At 44.9% G+C, this 19,523-nt stretch overlaps 1 protein-coding gene across 1 annotated transcript; it reads left to right on the forward strand.

Moving 5' to 3' along the window:
• The first annotated feature begins 298 nt into the window (after positions 1-298).
• LOC141213624 (uncharacterized) lies at positions 299-8,102 on the forward strand. The gene is made up of 8 exons (XM_073665234.1): positions 299-688; positions 784-854; positions 1,453-1,602; positions 1,732-1,911; positions 1,995-2,118; positions 2,202-2,299; positions 2,498-2,588; positions 5,645-8,102. Exons 3-8 carry the CDS (start codon positions 1,525-1,527, stop codon positions 6,751-6,753), a joined length of 1,680 nt encoding a protein of 559 aa, XP_073521335.1. The 5' UTR covers positions 299-688; positions 784-854; positions 1,453-1,524; the 3' UTR covers positions 6,754-8,102.
• Positions 8,103-19,523: the final 11,421 nt, after the last annotated feature.

Below are 19,523 nucleotides of genomic sequence, written 5' to 3' on the forward strand. Positions count from 1 at the left end.
CAAGTGAGCCTTCTCAAACGTAGAGAAGCCTTCTGGATTCATTAATTACAGTCCTTAGAGTCGAAAGGCCTTAATAGGGACTATGACCTACTGGCCTTTTATATAAAGGTTTTTTATGCTTGGAGTTTGGTTCTCATTGAACAATTGATATAGAGAAACTTGTCACCCAGGGATCTTATGTGACCCTATGTTGAAATGTATTTTACGTTTGGAAATGTGGTCTTCAATTTGAATAGGTCACTAATATACATGTTTTGATCTCTATATCCTACTCAAATATTGTCTCCTTTATTGCAGATTATTCCTCTTGTCCCCTCTCCTGGATCCTTCTCCACTCCAACAAAGGCTCTGGCTCATGGCCATTAGGTCTTATGCTCTATACTGGTGTAACGCACGTTCTCTCTCCCTGGCACTCAAACGCATTTACACCGGACTGTGGAACGCACAGCTTCCTGGGAGCAGCGCATCACTTCCGGTGACGTTACACGTGCACTTCCGGAGTTCATGCTACACAGTACTGCGGGATTGGCGGCGATTGGTCAGCCGCCCTCACTATTCCCGCCCGCCGCCTTTACATACTATCCTGCCCCTGACAAACCGCACAGTACCATGAACTAGCGGTGGACACCGCGTTCCTCTAAGCCACTACGTGCAGCACCGCTTTATAACCAGGAACTCTGGGTCACAGGTAGGCTACGTACAGCTCTATTTGGTCTATCTCTGCCTCCACAGTCCCTCTCAGCTGTTAACTCTGAGTCTGCCACTCTCTGCTCCTTTCTGCAGACCCAAGCAACCAGTGTCACCATATCTCCACACTTTTGAATTCCTACCTTTGAATACCATCCAGCAGTCTAGTAGGTGTCACCTCTCTTCAATTTGTATATATACTTGCTCTATACTATGATGTTGTATCCGCATTAATGAAATATTATGCACTGTTTGACAGCATGTTTATTGTTCAGGTTAAACAAGAGATATTATCATGTTATTGTGCTATGATCCATTTGTATATGCTTTTTTAGTTTATTATTTATTATTATTCATTTATTTATTGTTTTGTTCTTTGTGCTATTTCCAATAGTTCTTGATTAAGGTCAGATCGACCGAAACGTTTACTTTTGTTTTTGGCCTGCATTAAAAAAAAAAATTTTCTATAAGAACCATTGAGTGCTGAGGTTATTCTCAATGTCAATTCCAGTGTCAGAGAATTAGGTGAGAATTAGCTATATGGAAGATGAGTCTATGAGAAACGTGTTCAGCTGCAGACTCCGGGGAAGAAACTGCTTGTTGTATGTGGCCTAAAATATATAGGTTTTATTACTAGATGTAAAGAAGAAAACTAAATACTATAAAACATAAATCTCCTCATATGTTTCCCTTATTATCTCCAGTGATTGTATTATTACACAGGATTTTTATGACTTTACATCTGCTCAACTTTTTCTCATTCAGGTCTCTACAATATCTGATCCTCTCAGTGAAGATCGTCTATATAAGAGAATTTTCCTGATTTACCCATCAAAGATGGATATGGACAGACACAAGATGGTGGAGAGGATATTACACCTCACCCTAGAGATCCTCTTCCATCTTACTGGAGAGGTGAGAGATTCTGATGACGTCACATTACATCATTCTTATCTATGGGAATAACAGATGGACAGAACTGGAGAGGTGAGGACTCTGGAAATGTCTGTAGTGAGATTTATTAATGTCTCTCTCCATAACCAGGATTACACAGTAGTGAAGAAGACCTCTAGTGAGCACTGTCAGGACCCTGTGTCTCAGGGATGGGGAAGACCCCTGAGCCCAATCACAGGGTTTCCACCTCACCCCCTGATACATGAGGACATCAGTGGCCAGAAGATCCTAGAACTCACCTACAAGATGATTGAGCTGCTGACTGGAGAGGTGACACTGCTGGGAATGCTGGGACATTATACAGTAACGCTATGAAGGGATCGGGGGGATGACGGTATCATTGTATGTGTCAGGTTCCTATAAGATATCAGGATGTCACCGTCTATTTTTCCATGGAAGAGTGGGAGTATTTAGAAGGACACAAAGATCTGTACAAGGACATCATGATGGAGGTTCCCCAGACCCTCACATCACCAGGTAATAGACAGGACTAAATACACACGGCCTATAATTATCTGTATGTAAAGAATGAATTCAGTCCCTGTATGTGTTTCCTCCAGATCAATCCAGTAAGAGGACAACACCAGAGAGATGTCCCCGTCCTCTTCTTCCACAGGACTGTAAACAAGAAGATCCCGATGTTCCTCAGGATCATCAGGTAGATGGAGAGAAGGTGTCATGAGATCTCCCTTATGATGTGTAGACTGCTGTAATGGTTTTGTATTCAGTCTTGTTTTATCCACCAGTATTATACGTTTTATATTTGTGTAATGAGAACGGTGGAGATGGCAGGATTAGAGTTGATCATAGATGGGACTTCTCCATCTGTCTGTGACTTTTACAATATTTGTTTCAGGGTGAAGATCTGACCCATATTAATACTATAGAGACATATGTGAGGGGTGATGAGCGGTGTAAAGAGGAGATTCCTACATATGACTACCCAGGTGAGTACTGACCACTAAATGCACAGAAGTCACAGATTCTTCTCAGTCACCGGCTGTGGCTGCTTTATCGGTGATGTAGTCCGGCCGTATCACAATCGTGTAATCACCAGTTTGCCGCTAGACCACAACATTCTCCTCCATCCGAAAATGTTCAAATTACTTTGGGGAATTGTGAAAGCCCTTTTCTATAGAACTTACAACCTGGAGAATCCACCTACCCCCTGAGATTAGGAGACGCTGACCGTTACCTGCCCAGATCTGTAAACTGCAAAACCAAATGACAGCGTACGTAGAATGTGCTGACAAGTGAGAAAATCACTTGAAGAGAAAGTGGAGGGTAATGATGCTGTTGGCTTCCTAGAACCCTGATATCTTATTGGATGAATCTACCTTCTCTCCCTTCTGTGCTGCTGAATGTCCTCATATGGTCCCACAAGACCAGGTCCCGTCTTTCTGGCCAAACTTCGCTTTTTTGATCAACAACATTAAATGTGCAGTGAGGGCCAAGTGTGAATTTCTGTCCAATAACAGCAGAGTTTCCCTTTATCCTGACTTTTCAATTTCTTTTAAAACCAACTAACTTCAAACAGGATTGTGATAAACTATACAGAAAACATTACACCTGTGCCATGATATATCTCTAAGCTGTGCGTGGCTGATGGCTGTAATATACATTTATTCACGCCTGCAGGAGATGTGTTGGCATGGCTCGAGCCCTGGTTTCATGGATTCACTCCACGTCATAAATTCCATTATGTTTTCAATCCTATGAAATTCAGAATACTGCACAATCTCTCCTGAAATGGCGGCACAAATACTTTCTCTACTCTCCTGGTCAGGACTCATAGTGGCTCCAATGGTCCACCATAAATGAGTGTGACTCCGGTTTAGTGTTGGATTTCTCCCCTCATACGTACTTTGTTGTTGGGGATGTTACATGTTTTTATATTCTTTCTTTTTTTACAAGTTCATTCTGTATGTATTTTCATTGTGGTGGGATCGGCCGGCCTCACTTATTTGAGTTTGTAACTCCCTGGTAATCTTTCAAAAAGGTCTCCATTGCCTCTTCCAAATGCCCGAGATCTAAATTTAAGACACCTCATCTCTGCAGTATTATAAAAAGTTCTCTTTAAATGTCTAATATTTCTTCTTGAAACTCATCTGACAGCAAATATTGTCCCTTACGATAGTTTAGATTGCCAAGAGCCACCGAGCCCCATACTCTAATTACCCCAGAGAGGTTTCACCACTAGTTACTCATTTTTCTCTGATGAAGACTGTTGAGTTTGATCATTTCAGTAGATGTTTTATTGTGTATAATCACAGTTTTTGACTTTGTAATCCTCTGATTTAACCACTTCCTGCAGCCAGTTTTGTGTTTCTAATCAGGCCCCATTTTTCAAATCACTTTACGTGGTGATAACTTTGAAATTCTTCACAAAGGATAATAAGAAACAAATGGACCTTACAAATTATTTTCCAACTTCTTTTGAATCTGACAATCCCCTATATACGGTTGTACACTACTGTCTGGGCACATGGCAGGTTAAGAAGGGAAGGAGCGCCATTTGGCTATTAGGAATGCCGATTTTGCTGGAATAGTTCGCAGACACAATGTATTGGGGGCGCTGTTCATGGTCACCTGGAAGCTCAAAAGATGGCCACCATGAACAGGCTTGTCTTATCTACCCCGTTTACATATTTCACTAATTACTTTGCTCATCATCTTTTAACCCCACTACATGGATCTGGACTTACACAGAGACCCCTAGGCTTGGGCCACGGTGTTACCTGCTGTTCTGTGGAGTGAGATGGGAAGAAGAATAGTCAGGTAGCCGGGTCAGAACCAAGAGGATAGAGAAAATACAAAAGCAGAAGACACAAAAGTAGTCAGTAAACGGGCCGAGGTCAGAACAAGAAACAAATACACAAGCCGGGAGCTGAGCACAGAGGACTGAACCAAAGGAGAACAAGGCTGTATCTGGCAGCTTCCCGCAATATGCTTCCAGCTTTAGTAGGGTGTGGTGCTTTCCAGTTGGCTGATGCTGGGAGCAGATTACTCCAGCTGGACAGCACACACACCCATACTGCCAGACTGGATGGTAATACAGGTCCCAGGCACCCTAATCTTAGTGGCTGCACAGAGCCTGCGCCGCCCAGAGCTTCTGGTTCTGACGTCTCTTCCATCACCAGCGCCGCCTGCAGGATGATTAAGGCGGCTCCTGGTGTCAAAAGCAGACATCACACAAGTCGAAGCAGGAGGAGAAGTAGACGTCCCAGACGAGATGGGACACACTTTTTGCAGAAGCCCTAATATAACAAAATGGTAGAAAACCAGATCAGTAGAAATCCCCATAAAGTGACTCCATTTTGGAAATTATAACCCTCAGTGAATTAATCTATAGGAGAAGTGACTATTATGACTTCAGTCACTTTCCAAAATATTAGCACGCAGTGGATGTTGGAGAGTGAAAATTGCAAATATATAATTTCATTACCCAACACATAGTGCCCAGATTGTGCTCCAGGAGACACACACCATAAATTAAGTGGGTTCTTCTCATTATAGTAATGCCGAATACATGGAGGCTAAATGTGATTTAGGCACATAAACTACTGCAAAGCTCATAAGCGAGGGGGAGATCTGACTTTGGGAGAGCGGATATTGCTGGATTGGTTTATGGAAGCCATGTTACTTTTCTAGAGCCTTTGAGCCACTAATAATGTGGAAACCTCTGTTTTTCCATTGACAGATGATGGACCTGAGTGGGGACTTGTTTTTTGTCAGATAAGTAGAAGATTTTATTGGTATTATTTTTGCCTACATAACATCATTTGGTGGCTTTTTATTCAGGCAGACTGAAAAAACACTTGAACACCACGCTCTACTGATCCATCCTATGAGGTTTTCTATTAGATGGTCATTGTTCTGGTGAATAAGTCAATTTTTTTTTTATATAACTTGCCTTTTTACGGACAATTGAAGTAGAAATGTTAAAAAATATAAAATTCAAGGATTTTTTATTAAAAATAATAATTGGATTTATTCTTGGCAGATGTCTATACCAGGAGATCAGAGGGACAGCTGACATCTTCAATTTTCAAATCAGATAATTTTCAGATCCAACAGGATACAATTGAAGTGAATGATATTTCTCCAGATTTACCATCATCGCTTCGCAGCCAAGATCTGTCATCTGATCCTTTGAAACAGGTCCTGTCTTCTGATTCATTACTGACTACTAAGGAAAATCAAAGTCACAAAATAAACATTAAAAAACGAACTGCTCCTAAAGCAAAGAAGCCATTTTCACGTTCAGAATATAGAAATAGTTTTCCTCTCAAAAAGTCTTTTCTTAAACCTCAAAAAATTCACACAGCGAAGAATAGATTTTCTTGTTCAAAGTGTGGGAGATGTTTTAATCAGAAATCAGATCTTGTTAGGCACCAGATAACTCACACAGGGGAGAAGCCATTTTCATGTTCAGAATGTGGGAGATGTTTTACAGAGAAATCAAGTTTTATCAGACATCAGAGAACTCACACAGGAGAGAAGCCATTTTCCTGTTCAGAATGTGGGAAATGTTTTACAGAGAAATCAAATCTTATTGTACATCAGAGAACTCACACGGGAGAGAAGCCATTTTCCTGTTCAGAATGTGGGAAATCTTTTGCAAAGAAATCCAATCTTATGAAACATCAGAGAACTCACACAGGGGAGAAGCCTTTCTCATGTTCAGATTGTGGAAAATGTTTTGGACACAAATCATATCTTAATAAACATCAGAGAACTCACACAGGGGAGAAGCTTTTTTCATGTTCAGAATGTGGGAAATATTTTACAGAGAAATCAACTTTTATCAACCACCAGAGAACTCACACAGGAGAGAAGCCATTTTCCTGTTCAGAATGTGGGAAATGTTTTACAGAGAAATCAACTCTTACCAAACATCACAAAACTCACACAGGAGAGAAGCCTTTTTCCTGTTCAGAATGTGGGAAATATTTTAAAAATAAATGGAATCTTATTATTCACCACAGAACTCACACAGGGGAGAAGCCTTTTTCATGTTCAGAATGTGGGAAATGTTTTAACCAGAAATCGGATCTTGATAAGCACCAGAGAACCCACACAGGGGAGAATGCCGCAACTACATCCAACTAGTCTCTGTGGAGACTAGAAAGGCCCTAGCTGCACAACTAAAAACACCACCACACACCTAACTAACTAATAAGCCATTGAGGAGTTTCTCACACCTCCTGTGGAACCAGAGGGGAGGATTCAACACACTGTCAACAAGGGGAAAGGAAAGTATGAAGTAAAATACGAAAACTCTGAGCGAGAAACAAAAACACATTCATATAGGGCAAAGAAGGCAAGCTAAGGAGAACCAAAAATAAAAGGAACAAGTATAATCTCACAGAAACCTAACATTGTTAGAATGAAAAGGTACTGGGAGGGAAAGCAAACTGACCGGGAAGATAGTTTCACCTTTGTGGTGAAACTTATAAAATTCATCCTCACCAACTGTAAATGTAAACCTGTCCGTTTATAATGACCACAGACAAGATAAAGATTCCCAACTCACATCAGGACCACAAGATCCCAGGTACTTTCAGCTGCATCACATCTAATGTAGTGTACTTAATTATATGTACCAAATGTCCAACTGGGGGTCTGTATGTAGGGGAGACGAGGCAAAAGCTTAAAACAAGGATGAATTCTCATCGCCACACAATAAAAGAAAAAAGAATAGATCTACTTGTGGCCAAACATTTTTACGGCTACAACTGTTTCTCCCTCTCCCATACTGATAGTTCTGCTTCACATCACTTGTCTTATCTATTGCATTATTCCTGTGCCCTGTTGTGTATAAATATGTGACTCTTCAGATTTTGTGTTATACTATGCCTGATGAACAGACCTGAGTAGTCTCGAAAGCTTGAAATTTCTTACCTTTTAATGGCTAACTGAAAAGATGGTATCCACCACTGAGGACTTTCAAATTTTAATATTTTTCTCCATACAGCAATTTTAAGATCTCTCCACAAGTGTTCAATGGGATTTAGATCCGGATTCATTGCTGGTCAGAACTGTCCAGCACTTTGTTTCCATCCATTTTCTGGGTGCTTCTTGAAGTATGTTTTGGGTCATTGTCATGCTGGAAGTCCCATGACCTAGGACGCAAACCCAGCTTTCTGACACTAGTCACTACATTGTGCCCCAAAATCCTTTGCTAATCTTCAGATTTCATGATGCCTTGCACACAGTCAAGGTACCTGACCAGAGGCAGCAAAACAACCCCAAAACATCTTTGAAGCTCCACCATATTTGACTGTATGTGTTGTAAATTTATTCATTATGTTGCGCACCTTGGACAGAGGAACATCCGGATCTCTGAAGATAGACTTATAACCTTTGAAACTATTGATATTTTTCAACAGTTTTGGTTCTCAAGTCCTCAGACAGTTCTCCTTTTTCTCCATGCTTAGTGTGCCACACATATGCACACAATGCAAAGATTGAATCAACTCTCCCTTTTTTATCTGGTTTTAGTTGTGATTTTCATATTGCCCACACCTGTTATTTGCCACAATTGCATTTGAACAAGCTTCATATGCTTGAAACTAAGTTGGTTACCCACAATTTTGGCAAGGTGTCAATAATTTTGTCCAACCTATTTTATGTAGTTTTGTGTGAAATTATGTTCAATTTGCCTTTTTTTTCTCTTGTTTTCTTGTGTTGTTCCAATACACGCAAAGGAAATAAACGTTTATAACAAAACATGTAATTGCAATAATTTTCTGGGAGAATTACTTAATTTTCTGGAACAATTTCAAGGGATCCAACACTTTTGACCATGACTTGTTTTTGTTGCCTTTTTAATTTCTTGCAGCATATCATCCTCTTCATGTTCAGCTATATTAGGAGGCTTGTAGCAAAGTCCAGTTAGCAGCTTTCCATTATTGCCATTTCCATGTACATTACCCATACTGATTTTACATCAGGGATATGAAGCTCAAAACATGCAGAGGGCCAAAATGAAAAACTTGGACAAAGTCGTGGACCATCCAGTATACAGTATAATGGGCCCCACATAGTCCTTCATACAGTATGATTGGTCCCACATAACTTTCCATACAGTATAATGGGCCCCACATAGCTTTCCATACAGTATAGTGGGCCCCACAAAGTCCTCCATGCAGAATAATGGCCCCACATAGGTGTGGTGGTTCTGGTGTCGTGGGTCAATTATAATCACCAAGAGTTGGGCATGTGTGCTGTACATTGTCGAAGCTGCCCCACATGTCGTCATTGAGCTTGAGGTCTTAAGTTGGTTTTAACGAAAATACCCACCCCTCTACCTATTTTTCTTTCCTATCCGTTTGAATGTAGTCTAACCTTCTGTTTGTCAACCAGTCATGGCTTTCATCCAGCCAGGTTTTTGTAATGCCCACCACATCGTAATCTGTGTCTGACCTAAGAATCTCTGATTCATTAATTTTGTTTTCAAGACTTCTTGCATTTGCCTGCAGACATTTAATGCTATTAACACATTTATTACTGCTACTCGCCTCCTTACTATCCTTGAATTTCTCACTCTGTCTACTCTACCCCCTTATTTGCACAGCTACCCTCCCTCCCCCCAGATCCTAGGTTGAAAACTCCTCCATCCATCTGACCATTTTTTCCCCCAGCACATCTGCATTCTCCCCATTGAGGTGCAGCCTGTCCCTATTGTAGAGCCTGTAGCCGACAGAGAAGTCAGCCCAGTTCTTCATGAACCTAAACCCTTTCTTCCTGACAATTATCTCCTTATGTTCCCGCTGACTTTTTAGTGACGTAGTGGAATCAGCAGTATTTCTGAAGACACCACCTGTACTTCAGCTTCTCTCCTAATTCCATGTAATCATTTTTAAAGACCTTTCACCTCCCTCTAACTTTGTCATTGGTACCAATGTGTACCATGTCTGCTGGGTTTTCCCCAGCTCCACCCAATAATCTGTCTATCTGATCGCATGAAGATCCCCGTTAGGAGCACACAAAATGTGTGTTCTCGTCTTAGTTGTCTGCCGCCAAATTGTATATAGGATCTATACGGTCGGAGAAATCACAAATGAACACTGAGTAGTGTCTCAAATAGGCTTTTTATAGGAAAAATCAGGAACCTTTCCACACATTACCTCATTGCCTTATCTCATAATTATGGCTGACATCTGTCGCTAATGGGTCATTATTTTAATATGTAAACAATTAAGTCAAGCTGACTCTCAATCAAATCAATTAAGTCCGTCGTGCACGTAAGGTTCAAAGGTCAATCAGTATAGTCATTTATCTTTTATTATTCTGTAATTTCCCTAAAAGAAACAAAGATCATTAGAAAGCTCTTATTATCAGATTAATATGTTAGTCAATAATCATTAGGGATTTTCCATAATTCCATGTTCCACGTAGTATGTGGATCTTTGATCAATATGAGATTATTGGTACAATGTGGTACGGGCAGGAGGAGGGCATTTTGGATTGTCTGCAATTCTTAATACGTAAAAGTATGGAGTTCCATTTTCATATAACTTCCATAATCATACATATATTTATTCATAACACCCCAAATTAACTTAGGAATTATCTTAAGGACCATAATCTTTCCACTTGACGAGATAATGCAGACGGTACCTGACCCACCTGGAATCAAGAATTCTCCTTACTTCATACTACCCTTCCAAATCCACCTCAATTATGTCTTCAGGTCCCCTCAATTTTTTTTAAAAGAGAAGAATGGAAAGAATTATTGATTTTCCAGGCAATAGGAAGCTGCAACTTAACTGTCACAGGATTTAAAATTTTAATAATTTGATAAGGACCTACAAATTTAGGTGCAAACTTTCTAGATATGATCTTTAAGCGCAGATTTTTTTTTAGTACAACCACACAAAATCCCCCACCCAAAAGATAGAAACCTTCCTACGTCTGCGGTTAGCAACTCTTTTGGCCAAGTCACTGTCTACCAAAAGATACCTTTCGACCTCCCCCCAGGGCTTTAAGAGGTTGTCCATTACTATTAACAATGCCCCCATGGATTTAAATTGTGCCAACAAGTCTTTTTGTAAATACCTTGCTTGTTCTTTATTGTTGTGAGCGGCGCTATTGCTGGCCGCTCACCAGGCATCACGTGACCCCGGCTGGAGCCGGCTCCGACATCCGCTGATGTCACGTCAAGTTCCGGCTGCAGTCGGACGTGAGCAAGTGACGCCCTCCCCATTGATTGATGAGCTGTGGTCGGGGTTTCACCGCACATCACAGCCCAGCATCCACCACGCGCTTTCCCTCTCTGCTTTAGTTGGGAACGAGCAATAAAAAATCGAATTGCATTCGGACCAATGTTAATGAATGAGTGACATCTCATCTGCGATTTTTTTTTTTCGCAGCTGAAATTGGGCTGAGAAAAAATTCACAGCATGCTGCGATTTGCCACGTATCTCGGACGAGACTCACCAATGCAAGTCAATGGGTGCGTGAAAAAAAATCGCACGCACAGCACTCGGACCATGCGAATGGCATCCGATTCTCACGCACCCGTCTCTTTAAAAGCCGGCAATTCATCAGCCGAATACAGTTACAATACATTGGTGCCCAACAATTTAGAATAGAAAGAATAGCTATACACATAGAATAGATAGATAGAAAGGTGTCAGTCATGTATAGAATTAGTACAGTGACTGTTGGTTACTGTACTTGTCATTTATTGTTAAATTAAAGGATTTATTAAAAAAACTTGGTGTGGGGTCCCCCGTAATTTTATAGTCTAGCAGAGGTTAAGCAGACAGCTGGGGCAGATTTTTGAAGCCTGGGAATGGGGTAATACCCACAGAGCTTCCCAGGCTACTTTACAGGCTATTAAATGGGGGACCCCCCAAAAAATGACGTTGGGTCCCCCTCTTTTAACAGCTAGCAAAGGCTATGCAGACAGTTGGGGACTGATATTAATAGTCTAGGAAGGTGCCATAAATAATGGCCCCCTCCGAGGCTAGAAACTGCAGCCCTCAGCGGCCCCAGAAATGGCACATCCATAGGATGCACCAATTCTGGCACTTAGCCTCCGCTCTGCCCATTGCCCTGTAGCGGTGGCAGTGGGGTTATAGGGCTGGGGTTGATGTCAGCTTATAAAGCCAGCTGACAACAAGCCCAGCTTAGTAATGGAGAGGCGTTTATGAGACGCCCCCGTTAATAACACCATAGTGAAAGTGAGATGTGAAATAACTACAACAACACCATGAATAAAATATTTTATTTGAAATAAACACAGAGACCTTTTATTGTTCTAAATTAAACCCTACTTACTATAATGCCCATTCCAGCTGAAGCCAATGTCCCCTGCAATGAAAGTTAAATAATAAAGCAACCTCATCCTTACCTAACTAGAAACACTAGCGATCATAGGCCACAGTCCCACTATCAGTATTTTGTCAGTATTCGGTCAGTATTTTTTCTCAGGAGTGGGAGCCAAAACCAGGTGAGGAACAATCAGAGAAAAGGTATAATGGAAACAAGTCACCAATTCTGCATTTATCCCCCATTCCTGAGAAAAAATACTGACTGATTACTGATAGTGGAGCCGGGGCCTTAGAATAAAAAACTGCATTGTATTGACATCAGGGGTATAGATTTGAGTAACTAACTCAAAACCAATGAGGAATAAAAGTGCAGATTTTTGGGGGCACATGATACCATATATACAGTTGAAGCCAGAAGTTTCCATCCACTATATAAAAAGACACATATGCATGTTTTTCTCAATATCTGACATGAAATCAGAATAAACCTTTCCCGTTTTAGGTCAATTAGAATTACCATCATTTTTTATATTTGTAAAAGTTTACATACATTTCAATAGTATTTGGTACCATTGCCCTTAAACTGAATGACTTGGGTCAAACGTTTGGTATATCCTTCCACAAGCTTCTCACAATAGTTGGTCGGAATTTGGGCCCATTCCTCCTAACAAAACTGGTGTAACTGATCCAGGTTTGTAGGTCGCCTTACTTGCACCTGCCTTTTCAGCTTTGCCCATAAATTTTCAATAGGATTGAGATCAGGGCTTTGTGATGACCACTCCAAAACATTGACTTTGTTATCCTTAAGCCACTTTGTTACTGTTACGCTCGCGCCCGGACTGACTGGCGTGAGCGTGATTAGTGATCTCACTGTACCATGAACCGAGGAGTGCCTGGAGGGGCGTAACTAAGTATCAACCCGATCCAACCACGGTCGCACGGCGGCTAACGATTCCGTGAACGAAGGAGGAACCGAGCAGAGGGACCAGGTGATACACCAGGTCAGACCCCGGTCACAGCTGTTGACCCACACCGGAGAATGCAGGAACAGGCAGGTTAGGCTGGCATACAGACAGGTGGGTATTGGCAGGCACGGCTGGTATGCAGACAGGGGTGGTACTGGGAAGCACAGCTGGTGTGCAGACAGGTGGATTACTAGCAAGCACGGCTAGAGTACGGACAGGTAGGTACTAGCAGGTTGGAGCGCAAGCTGGATAGAGTCCAGTACAGACTGAGAGACAGGAACAGAGCCGCAGATGCAGTAGACAAGTAGAGTAAAGCGAAACCGCCGGAGCGGAGGACAAGGCAGAGCAGAACTAAACCGCAGGTGCGGTGAACAAGGCAGCGCAGAAGGGAACCGCCGGAGCGGTAAGCAAGGCAGAGAGCAAAACCGCAGATGCGGTAGACAAGCTGAGCAGAACAAAACCCGCAGATGCGGTAGACAAGCAAAGCAGAGCAAAAAAACGCAGACGCGGAGAACAAGCAGAGCGGAGCTAAACCGCAGGTGCGGTAGACAAGACAGAGCAGAAAGGAACTGCTGGAGCGGTGGACAAGGCAGAGCAGAGCAGGGCTGATGAAGCAGGCAGAGAGGACAGGGCTCTGTTCCCATGGAACAGATAGGAAAATACAGAAAGATGACTAGAACACAGAAGGTAAATACAGAGGAAGGGAAAGTAGATAGTGGACACAAAACTCACAAACAGAAGTACAGAGACAACGAGTTGGAGCTAGGTGCAGGTTCAGACCATGCAGGAAAAAGGGAGGGTACGGACATAGAGACAAAGCAGGTAACAGGCTAGGAGACAGTTCAGACAGGAACTGATACTGCAGCGAGATACAGAAACGGGTCTGGGTATGCAGCCCCCAGAGATGGCGGAAACGGACTAGAAGTAACAGGTAACAGGTCTGGGAATGCAGCCCCCAGAAAGGTGGAACAGACTTGAAGACACAGGTAAGAGAACAGGACCTGGCAATACAGTTGCAAAGAACAAACTGAGTGAAGGTGTTGCTCAGGCACCTCCTTCTGGGTGGAGGGGGTTTAAATATCCAGTGACTGACAGCAATAGGCTGGAGACGCATTAGGGGTGTGCCCACAGCAGCTATAGGAATCAGGAAGTAACCGGGCCGCCGCCCTAAGCAGTCAGACAAGAGGAATGCACACAGCATGAACTGGAACACTGTTTGCAGGCTGGACTGAAGGGTAAGATTGCGGTCTTGCATGGTGAGAGGTGGTGCACCATGCAAGCATGCCGCCAGGGATGTTACAGTTACCATTTTGGCAGTATGCTTCGGGTCATTGTCCATTTGGAAGACCCATTTCCGCCCAAGCTTTAACTTCCTGGCTGATGTTTTGAGATGTTGCTTCAGTATTTCCACATAATCTTCTTTGTTAATGATGCCATCTATTTTGTGAAGTGCACCAGTCCCTCCTGCAGCAAAACAACCCCACAACATGATGCTGCCCCCCTATGTTTCACAGTTGGGATGGTGTTCTTAGGCTTCCAAGCTTCTCCCTTTTTCCTCCCAACGTAACAATAGTCATTATGCCCAAAAAGTTGAATTTTAGTTTCATCAGACCACAGGATGTCTCCAAAAATTAAGGTCTTTGTTCCTGTGTGCATTTGCAAATATTAATCTGACTTTATTATGTTTCTTTTGGAGTAATGGCCTCTTCCTGGCAGAGTGGCCTTTCAGCCCATGTTGATATAGTACTCGTTTCACTGTGGATATTGACACAATCTTACCAGCTTCCGCCATCATAATCACAAGGTCTTTTGCTTTGGTCCTTGGGTTGATATGTACATGTCGCACCAAAGCACGTTCATCTCTGGGACACAGAACCCATCTTCTTTCTGAGCGGTATGATGGCTGGACATTCCCATCTTGTTTGTACTTGCGTATAATTGTTTGTACAGATGAACGAGGCACCTTCAGGTATCTTGAAATTGTACCCAAGGATGAGCCAGACAAGTGCAAGTCCACAATTCTCTTTCTGGTATCTTGGCTGATTTCTTTAGACTTTCCCATGATGCTGCACAAAGAAGCAGTGTGTTTCAGGTATGCATTAAAATACATCCACAGGTGTGTCTGAGAAGCTTCCAAACACATGACATTGTTACAGATCCGGGTGGTGGAACCTCTGTGCTGGGATACAAGGAGGGACCAGAGGGGCGTAACTAAGTGCCTACTCTGACCGACCCTGGTTGCACGGCGGCTTAGTTGACTCCGTGAACCAAGGAGGGACTAGGCAGGTGGACCAGGTACCACACTGGGACCGACCTTGTGTGAGAACAGGCGACTCCCACGGGTCAGATGGCTGAAGCTGACAGGTACAGCGGGAGAGCACGGCAGGTAGCCTGACGGGTGATCCGGGTTGGCAAGCAGGCGGGCACGGCAGGTAGCCAGACGGGTGATCTGGGTTGGCAAGCAGGCAGGCATGGCAGATGGCCTGACTGGTGATCTGGGTAGACAGGCTGGCGGGACACGGCTGACAGACAGGCTGGCATGCACGGCTGACAGACAGGCTGGCGGGCACGGCTAACAGACAGGCTGGTGTGCACTGGAACCTGAGGACTGAGGAGAGTGTTAGCACACAAACAACAAACTTGCACAGGCACCTCCAAACCCCTTCCAATCCACAAGAAAGAAAGTCTTTCCTCTTACCCTCTTGATGGCCAAAATGTTCTCTACCTCCAAGACGTTCTCAGCGGAGACTGGAGCGGTACCTGGATCGTCAGAGAAAGAATTAAGGACAACAGGTTTGAGGAGAGACACGTGAAAGGAGTTGGGAATCCGTAAGGAGGCCGGGAGTTTCAGCTTGTAAGCCACTGGATTTATTTGGTTCTGAATCTCGACCGGACCGATGAACCGCGGACCCAACTTATATGATGGTATCTTGAGACGGACATATTTGGAGAAAAGCCAGACCTTGTCTCCCAGACGGAATTGAGGCGGGTCCAGATGTCTGTTATCAGCATGCTTCTTCATCCACTCGGAGGACTGAAGAAGCGCAGATCTAGTGTCCTCCCAAATCACAGAAAATTCACTGACGAGAGACTCCATGGCAGGATTGTCCATTGCAGCAGAGACGGGAAACGGAATCCGGGGGTGTTGACCGTTGACCACAAAAAAACGGAGACTTAGCAGAGGACTCACCCACATGGTTGTTATAGGAAAACTCGGCCCAGGGCAGGAGCTCAACCCAATCGCTATGGTGAGCATTGACAAAGTGCCGAAGAAAGCTGGTAAGGATCTGATTGATACTTTCCACTTGACCATTGGACTGAGGATGATAGGCAGAAGAGAAATCCTAAGAGACATCCTGCAGCTTGCACGTGGCTCTCCAAAAGCGAGAAGTGAACTGAACTCCTCGGTCAGAGACAATGTGGAGGGGTAAGCCATGGAGACGGAAGATTTGTCAGATGAAGTCCTTAGCCAGCACAGGTGCAAACGGAAGACCAGGCAGAGGGATGAAGTGAGCCATCTTGGAGAAGCGGTCGGCGACCACCCAAATGACTGTACAACCGGCCGATACAGGGAGATCCGTGATGAAATCCATTGCAATATGTTGCCACGGAGAGGAAGGCACGGGAAGAGGAAGGAGGTGACCGGCTGTAAGGTGCCTAGGTATCTTGTTACGGGCACAAGAGGAACAAGTCGAGACAAAATCCACAACATCCTTGCGCAGGGTGGGCCACCAATAGTGCCAGACAATGAGCAGAAGTGTCTTCCTCTGGCCGGCATGGCCAGCCAGTTTGGATGAATGGCCCCAGAGTAAGACCCTCTTCCGATCTTGAGCCGCTACAAAGGTCTTACCAGGAGGTAGATGAGACAGGTCAAACGGAGCAACAGTCATTATTCTGGAGGGATCAATGATGTGTAGAGGCTCCTCCTCCAGTTCGGAAGACAGAAAAGAGCGGGATAGAGCGTCGGCTTTAATGTTCTTGTCTGCCGGGCGGTAATGGAGATTGAAGCAGAATCGAGCAAAGAACAAAAACCATCTGGCCTGACGCGGGTTAAGTCTCTGGGCGGTCTGCAAATACGTGAGGTTTTTAAGGTTAGTGTAGATGACCACCGAGTGCAGAGCCCCCTCAAGCAAGTAGCGCCACTCCTCCAGCGCTAATTTGATGGCCAGCAGCTCTCGATCTCCTATGGAGTAATTACGCTCGGCCGGAGAGAAGAGTTTGGAGAAGAAGCCGCAGGTCACCATTCGCCCGGACGAGGATTTCTGGGTGAGCACTGCTCCGGCTCCGGAGGAAGAGGTAACAACCTCCAGGAAGAACTGTTTATTGCCATCAGGATGGTGTAGAACAGGAGCTGAGGAGAAGGCTTGTTTAAGAGAGATAAAGGCATTCTCTGCCTCAGGAGACCACTCCCTGGGATTTGCTCCCTTACGGGTAAGAGCAGAGATGGGAGCTGTCTGGGAGGAGAAATGAGGAATGGAGAGGCGGTAATAGTTAGTGAATCCCAGAAACCGCTGAATAGCCTTCAACCCCTCCAGTCGGGGCCACTTTAAGATGGCAGACATGTTCTCGGGATCCATCCGCAGTCCGGTCTCCGAGTTGATATACCCTAGAAATGGCAGGGAGGTCTGCTCAAAGAGGCATTTCTCGTACTTAGCATACAGGCGATTCTTCCGGAGCCTCAGCAGTACCTGACGAACATCCCTCCGGTGAGAGGGCAGATCAGGGGAGAACACCAAGATATCGTCCAGGTACACCACCACGCAGGAATACAGGAGATCTCGAAAGATATATTTTACTAACTCTTGGAAGATGGCTGGAGCATTACAGAGACCGAAGAGCATCACGCGGTACTCGTAGTGACCATCCCGGGTGTTGAATTCAGTCTTCCACTCGTCTCCCTGGCGGATCCGGACCAGATTGTAGGCCCCACGCAGGTCGAGTTTAGTGAAGACCTTTGCGCCCTTTAGGCGGTCAAACAGCTCCAAGATGAGAGGCAGAGGGTACTTATTCTTGATGGTAATCTGGTTGAGGCCCCTATAGTCGATACAAAGACGAAGAGAGCAGTTCTTCTTCTTGACGAAGAAGAATCCTGCTCCAGCCGGAGAGGTGTATTTCTGGATAAATCCCCTAGCAAGATTTTCTTCGATATATTCAGAAATGGCACGGGTCTCGGCCAGCGACAAGGGGTAGATTCGCCCGCAAGGAGGTGAAGCACCAGGTATTAGGTCGATGGGGCAATCATACGGCCTATGAGGTTGTAGTGTCTCTGCCTCCTTTTTATCAAAAACGTCCGCATAGGACCAGTAGGGTGCTGGCAGGCCAGGTAGGTTAGCCGGAGTAGACAGGGGTCGAGCAGGACGAACTGGAACCAGACAGGTCTTATGGCATTCCTGACCCCAACGGAGCACCTCTCCCGAGCTCCAGTTCAGGACGGGCTCATGTCTTTGTAACCAAGGCAGGCCAAGCAAGATGGGATGAGAGAGACCGGACAGTACGTAAAAGTACAGTGCAGCATTCCCACCTGAAGAGTTACCGGCTCAATGACCAGCAAGATGGTTTCAGGGAGAAGCTTTCCATCCACAGAGGAGACTGCTAAAGGGTCCGCCAGACGTATGGTAGGAATCTGAAAATGCTCCGCAACGGCCTGTTGGATGAGATTCCCAGTGGCTATGGAATCCAGATGGGTAGTCTCAAAAAAGCGGGTCTCACCACTGGTAACGGAAACGGACAGAGTCAAGGGCGGAGAGGAAAAACTCTTGCCTAGGACGACCTCTCCGAGCGGTTCTAGAGACTGGAGTTTCCCGGTCTCACCGGGCAAGAGCGGATAAGATGCTCATTATTTCCACAATAGAAGCAACTCCCCTCTGCACGACGGGTCTCCTGGCGAGACTTGACCATCTTGACTTGGTCAATTTGCATTGGCTCTGGAGAAGACACCCGGGAGAGTGCAGGTTGCGAGACTGGACTTTTGGAGGACAGGAGCGAGCCGCGGAGGTTTCCTCTCATGGGTCATCTCTTTAGCGTGTTCCAGGAAACGAATGTCAATCCAGGTAGCTAATGACACCAGGTCGTCCAGGGAGGGAGGTATGTCACGACCGGCTAGCTCATCCTTGATCCGTCCGGAAAGGCCCTCCCAAAAGGTGGACACCAGGGCCTCATTGCTCCAGGCAAGTTCAGATGCGAGGGTTCGGAAATGTACGGCATACTGGCCCACAGTGAGACTCCCTTAGCAGAGTCGGAGAAGTGAGGAGGCGGTAGAAGATTTTCGTCCGGGCTCATCGAACACCTTCCGGAAGGCCGCGAGGAAAGCCTGAAGATCGGACACCAGAGGATCCCCTCTCTCCCACAGAGGGTTAAGCCATGCCAACGCCTCTCCGGTGAGGTGAGACATGATGAACGCCACCTTGGCCCTGTCGGAGGTGAACTGGTGTGCCAGGAGTTCAAAGTGCTGCGTGCACTGATTTATGAAGCCCCGACATAGTACGGGGTCACCACCAAAACGTGGAGGCGCAGAGAGCCGGGGTCCAAAGCCGGGTGCCACAGTGCCGCAGGGTTGAGGTGCCGCTGGAGCGGGTGCTGCTTGGATAGAGGCGGACACAGTAGGGGTGGACAGCGCGTCCAGGTGGGAGTTGAC

This window comes from Phyllobates terribilis, unplaced genomic scaffold (genome assembly GCF_046119375.1).
Source record: "Phyllobates terribilis strain yellow unplaced genomic scaffold, ASM4611937v1 Scaffold_200__1_contigs__length_3551848, whole genome shotgun sequence".
Taxonomy (NCBI): Eukaryota; Metazoa; Chordata; class Amphibia; order Anura; family Dendrobatidae; genus Phyllobates; species Phyllobates terribilis.